This window comes from Hydractinia symbiolongicarpus, chromosome 9 (assembly GCF_029227915.1).
Source record: "Hydractinia symbiolongicarpus strain clone_291-10 chromosome 9, HSymV2.1, whole genome shotgun sequence".
In the NCBI taxonomy this organism is placed as follows: Eukaryota; Metazoa; Cnidaria; class Hydrozoa; order Anthoathecata; family Hydractiniidae; genus Hydractinia; species Hydractinia symbiolongicarpus.
Window position 1 is genome coordinate 19657264 of NC_079883.1, and position 6595 is coordinate 19663858.

The window sequence follows — 6595 nt, forward strand, 5'->3', positions numbered from 1 at the left end:
TCTTTATTATAGAATATTAACATTGTCGGAGGATTTCATAACGGTTAATACTAACGCGGTTATTTTCCCCGGGGAATTCCCCCCTACTTATTTGCGGTATGATAGGGAATTTCCCTTATGTGCGTAGAATATTATGGGAATTGCGTCAGAAAATATTGGAGCTCTATTCTTCTACAGATGACGTCATTAATGTAGTGAATAATAGGTCTTGGATGGTGCGGTGACTATTAGGGCATTGTTGTGACTTGCTGGGGGTTGCTGTGGGTTGCCGTGGGCGCGACTGCCCTAGAACATACATTTCCCGATCTCTTTAGTGATAACACAGTAGTTTTAAGCATCAACAGTATCGCTATCTTCTTTTTTCTGTTGATGGAAGCCATATTTGTTTAAATACACACTCCGCCGCTTTCAATTTTCCGGTAATTTTTCTTCGTATAAAACCGAGATGGAAAACGACAAATTTACATATAAACCCGAGTTGATATTACACCCCGCTTTACCGGGGGAAACTCGATGAGCGAGTTTCCCAGTTCTCCATATAAACAGGCCCTTAGCTAGGAAACCCAGCATAATTTTTCTTACCACCAGAAATCGGAATAATTAACTCTTTCTATACCGCCCCAGCTAAAATCAGTCCTGTGGGACTGATGACTTCAAAATCGAATTGTGAAACAACCACTGGTCGTCTCGCAGGCTATAAAAGCTCAAAATACGGCTTTTGAATCAGCCAATCAGATTCAAGTATTTTCGTTTCCGTGTGAGTTGTAGATTCGGGCCAGCAACATCACAAACATTCAAAAAACAAAATGGCGAAGGCTGGAAGCTCAAGGAGAATTTCTCTTGAAGATGCTGTCAATTATATGCTTGAAACTGATGATTCTGACATCGATTCATGTCATGGGGGCCTCAGTAGTGACGAAGAAGAAAGAATAGATAATGCTTTATTGGGTTACTACTCGGATTGGGATGAAAAGTAAGTGCTTTATCGTCCTTTTTCTGTGCTTATGCGTTTCTCGCTTGGAACCTGTCTTGTAATTATTTTATGTAACATACTTGATGTCTACTTTTAAACAGTCTCAATAAAAGGTGATGGTAAGACTTTTCTCAGGGTGATTGCTTCCTTTTATTTTTAGTGATCCAAATGCTGATGTTGAAAGCAATCTTGTCGGTCGCTCATCACCGCCTCCTTCTTCACCGCCACCGCCGCTGTCCACAAACTCGACTGAAACGTTGAACAATGAAAGTCAAGTAACTGCTCTAAATTCTGCTGTTTCTCTAACATTCTGTGCCAATAATAATGTTCCTGACCATGCCACAGTCACTAATGAGCCCAGTACGAGAATTTCTCGTCGCACGCGCCGTCCTCGAAAACAGGTTATTGATTTGGGGTCAACCGATGATGACTGCGATAACAAAGAAAACATTTGCGAGAAACATACCTCTACAAAAAAAGGTAAAAAGAAGCCAGCTAACAAGAAACCAGCCAATAAGAAGCCAGCTAATAAGGAGCCAGTAGCACATAAGAATACCAAGAGTTATGATGATCCAGATACTCCAAACATTCTACCAGATTTTACTCCGACACGTGACCCAGGATTGCATTGTGATGTTCCATTGATACGCGGCGTTCAAGAAATTGATTTTTTCCAACTATTCTTTAGTGAGGAATTGATTCAGGATATAGTGAAGCATACTAATACATATGGCTGGAGAAACATCAGCAAAAAGAAAAGTTGTGCAAAAAAAGATGGGTCATGGAAAGAAACCTCTGTCCACGAGATGAAGCAATTTATCGCTTTACTTATGTACATGGGTATCGTGCGGCTACCGCGACACGACCGATACTGGAGTGTCAAATCACTGTTTCATGGTTTATGGGCAAGGGAGATGCTGTCCAGGAGTAGGTTCTACGCTTTGTTGTCCATGCTACATGTTGTGGATCCTGAGGAGGAGGAACAAGGTCATAAGCTAAAGAAGGTCGCACCGTTCATCGATCATTTTAGAAATCGTTGCCGCACGCTGTTCCAACCAGAACAAAACTTAGCAGTTGATGAGCGCCTTGTCAAGTCGAAACATCGTTCTGGTATCCGCCAGTATATCAAGAACAAACCGGTTAAATTTGGTATCAAACTCTGGGTAATTGCCGACAGCAAGACTGGTTATACATGTGACTTTAGTGTTTACACGGGGAGTGGGGATAGAGTTGTCCATCCAAAACACGGGCTTGGATATGGTGTTGTGATGACCTTGGCAGAATCCTTCTTGAATCAAGGATATCATATTTTCTTTGACAACTTTTACACGTCATGCATTTTGGTCATTGATCTTCTCAAACACCAAACTCCGTCTTGTGGAACAGTGGTTGAAAGCAGAAAAGGTTTTCCGGATTCGATGAAGGGAGGAAAAAAGAGCTGGGCACCTAAACAACACCGGGGAGCTATGAGATGGAGCCGTGAAGATAAAGCGTTGTGTCTTCAATGGAAAGACAACAAAGTGGTTACCATGGTGAGCACCATTGACAGGGCAGATAAATTTGTTAAAGTACAAAGGAAAGTCAAAGCTGATGGTAAATTTTCTACAGTTACGGTTAGACAACCAGAATGCATCCAACGGTACAATTCTTATATGAATGGTGTAGATAAATCCGACCAATATCTAGCAAAATACAACATGCTGCGAAAATGTGTAAGGTGGTGGAAAACTCTGTTCTTCCACATGATCGACATTGGTTTAGTCAACGGTTTCATACTGTTTCAATTGCATCGCTCCCGTAACCCTGATGTTCCGGGGCTCAAGCGACCTAAGTCTTACGCTTTGCTTGTTTTTCGAGAGGCTGTTATCAGGCAACTAACCAGTATGGAAGAGTATGCAGATCCTCCTGTTTACAATAACTTCCAAGCTCCCATTGATAAGAGATATAACACTGAACATATGCCGGTATTCACCGAAGAGAAACGAAATTGTAAAGTCTGTTACGCAGAGTTGAAGAAGCAAGTCCGTGTTTACACGAAGTGTTCTGCTCCACAATGTGATGTTTATTTGCACTTTACAAAAGAAAATAATTGTTTTCAGAAGTGGCATACAACATTCAAACACTAGGAAAAACATTCATTTGTGCAAATTTTCTTTTGTTTGTATTCCTGTTCTTTATTAGGATTTGAACCGATTATTCGTCGGTTTACGATAATTCTCTAAATAGGAGGAGGCTGCTTCATGTGACCATATCTCCGGAACTAATTGTCTTTTGGACGTGAAATTTTTTGCAAGGTGTCAGAATTTTAATGGGGTACAACTTTGTTAGCAAAAATATCACTCTAAAACCAAGTGGAAGTCATTTTTTGATCAAATAATTCATTTTTACGCACAATTTTGAAGAAATTTTCACAGCTTTTCCGCCATTATGGATTTCAATGGGTTTAGATTTTCTTTTTTTTCTTCAAAATTAAATCTTTGATACATTACCTTTCTTTTGAGGGGTCATTGACTTTCTAGGAACTAGTAAGTATTATGTTATTAGACTTTATTTAGGGTACACTTTTCCATTTTTTATGAATATTTTACGGTTACATTTTTACTAAAATAAGAAACCGGCTTAGTTTGACCATATCTCCGGAACTAATAGTCCTTTGGACCTGAAATTTTTTGCAAAGTGTCAGAAATATAATGGGGTACAACTTTGTAAGCAAAAACATCACTCTAAAACCAAGTGGAAGTCATTTTTTGATCAAATAATTCATTTTTACGCACAATTTTGAAGAAATTTTCACATCTTTTCCGCCATTATGGATTTCAACCGGTTTAGATTTTCTTTTTTTTTTCACAATAAAAATCTTTGATACATTACCTTTCTTTTGAGGGGTCATTGACTTTCTAGGAACTAGTAAGTATTATGTTATTAGACTTTATTTAGGGTACACTTTTCCATTTTTTATGAATATTTTACGGTTACATTCTTACTAAAATAAGAAACCGGCTTAATTTGACCATAACTCCGGAACTAATAGTCCTTTTGACCTGAAATTTTTTGTAAAGTGTCAGAAATATAATGGGGTACAACTTTTTAAGCAAAGAAATCACCCTACAACTATGTGAAAACAAGTTAGAAACAAGAGAATATAAAAACTTACCATTTTCTCTAAAAATTTCAACAGCTTTTCCGCCATTATGGATTTTGGCCATTATGAATTTTGAAATTTTTTTTTTTATTTGGAATCCTTGATCTTTTACCTTTCTTTTGAGGGGTCATAGATTTCCTAATAATGTTTCAATCAAAAGATATGAGGCTTTTTCAAGGGCTACCAAATTTACCATGAAATTCACGTGGTATAGAAAGAGTTAAGGTGGGAAAAGTTACGCTGGGTCGCCAACGAATTTCTTGCAGTCAAAATACTGACTGCGCTCCTAGATTGATTATATTTGTTCCTTAATCCGTAATCATTATCGGGGAATAATTTTTTTTTAGCACCCAAATAATTAATTCTTGGGTTGTTTCTATGAAGGCAGGCTGGCTCGGCAAACGGAGCTGGATTAAAAAAAAACTACCATGGTTAGGCTGGCTGGGTCTTAACAACAAAACATTAAATAATGTAAAAAACAAAAAAACAAGAAGCCCTGTGGGCTCTAAGAATTTCCGCTCGCTACCAAAATATTTGATGACAACCTGCTAATTCGTTGTGTTATCGTGCCAAACATTCGAAGAGGTTTGGTGAATGAAGCTCTGAAAAAAAGCACCCAAGTGACATTATATCTTACAACAAACGCAAACAAAACGAAACGTGTCAAATAAACTCACATTTTAAAAGAATTTTCTAACAAAAAATACAGCCTATCATTCATGGTTGAAAGTCTTGCGATTGAAACGTTTATGGTCTTAAACGGCATTTAGTTGACAAAAAGTCAAAATTTTGATGTGACCATCATTTTCAGCATAGTTTTTTTTAACTGTGCCAATTTTTGTCGAAAATAAAGTAGTTTTAATTTTTGGACAAATTTTGGCCTCAAATGACATTTAGGTGACAAAAAATAAAACTTTTGTATCATCATCATTTTCAGCATACTTTTTTTGTTAACTGTGCCAATTTTTGTCTAAAATAAAGTAGTTTTAATTTTTGGACAAATTTTGGCCTTAAATGACATTTAGGTGACAAAAAATCAAACTTTTGTATCATCATCATTTTCAGCATACTTTATTTGTTAACTGTGCCAAATTTGCCCGAAAATAAAGTGGTTTTAATTTTTGGACCAATTTTGACCTAAAATGGCATTTAGGTGACAAAAATAAAAAATTTGATGTCACCATTATGTTCAGCATACTTTTTTTGTTAACTGTGCCAATTTTTGTTAAAAATGAAGTAGTTTTAATTTTTGGACCAATTTTGGCCTAAAATGACATTTAAGGTGGCAAAAAATCATAATATTGATCTCACCATCATTTTCAGCATACTTTATTTGTTTACTGTGCCAAATTTTGTTAAAAAAAGGACTTTTAATTTTGGACTAATTATGCCCTAAAATGACATTTGAGGTGGCAAAAAACCAAAACTTTGATGTCACCATCATGTTCAGCATACTTTTTTTGTTAACTGTGCCAAATTTTGTCGAAAACAAATACCAATTTTGGCCTGAAACGTCATTTAGATGACTTCCCAGTACTTAGGGAGCTTGGGTACGAAGTTTAAATCTGTGACGTTGCAATTGACCATTTGGGACAGGATTAGTTAATTAGTCAGTTATACCAATACTATCCTCCTCTCAGAGGAACGTAAAAAATCCAGGGTCTAATTTTCTCAAAAAATGCTCCGAAATAAAAAAAACGACGGTTTTAAAGAATTTCCTACGCCTTCGGGCGCGGAAATTCAATAATTTTCATAACAAAATAATTTAATTACTTGAGCATAACAAACCATCTCGCCCAGGCAGGCTAGCCCGCTTTGTTACTGTTTATAAGGAGTTTTATCCAGCCCGCTGCCAAGAGCTCGCCTCTCCATATAGTAAACGAAATTTTAAATTCCTTTGAAATAGCATTTAGAGGCGAGATAACGGCAGACGGGCCTGGCCCTGCAACAGGACTGGCTTGGCTTCTATGATGCAGCCACAGCTGGCCTAGTGCTCATTTTGGTTGATTTTAATTTGGAGTTACCACCGGAAGTCGGAATAGTTAAGGTGGGAAATAATACACTGATTTGCAAAAAATTTCTCGCAGAAAGACCCAGTAAATCAAATCTCGTTTCGTTCAAAACAAACGTCTTTAACCTGACAAATAAAAGGCGGACAATTGGGAGGCTTGCTACCATGTTGTCCAAGGGGCTTCGTATTCGCGAGACCTTCAGACATCGGTAGAAAAAGTCGCAAAAATATAAGGGAATTAATTTATATTAATTTCTCCTTTCTCTGGGCCCTATGCTGACGTTCTTATTTTTCGAGTAAGTAGTAAGCTTAGAATTCAACATTCTTGTTTTTATGGATTTTTGTTGTTGATAATCCTGATACTACTCTCTTTTTTTAATCTTTGTGCCTAAATTAATTGGTGTTCACAATCAAGCTGGAGAAAAAAACAATCACAGACTTGCGCTGTTCTTAGTTAAGAAAACAATAA

The 6595-nt window shown here is 37.1% G+C and overlaps 1 protein-coding gene across 1 annotated transcript; it reads left to right on the forward strand.

Moving 5' to 3' along the window:
* The first annotated feature begins 600 nt into the window (after window positions 1-600).
* On the forward strand, window positions 601-3099 carry LOC130657813 (piggyBac transposable element-derived protein 4-like). The gene is made up of 2 exons (XM_057460809.1): window positions 601-973; window positions 1134-3099. Exons 1-2 carry the CDS (start codon window positions 807-809, stop codon window positions 3097-3099), a joined length of 2133 nt encoding a protein of 710 aa, XP_057316792.1. The 5' UTR covers window positions 601-806.
* Window positions 3100-6595: the final 3496 nt, after the last annotated feature.

Excerpts from the sequence above, each read along its gene's own strand:
- LOC130657813 (XM_057460809.1), top strand. The coding sequence starts at position 807 with ATGGCGAAGGCTGGAAGCTCAAGGAGAATTTCTCTTGAAGATGCTGTC. Across the intron at positions 974-1,133 it reads TACTCGGATTGGGATGAAAA|TGATCCAAATGCTGATGTTG; the intron begins GTAAGTGCTTTA and ends TTTTATTTTTAG.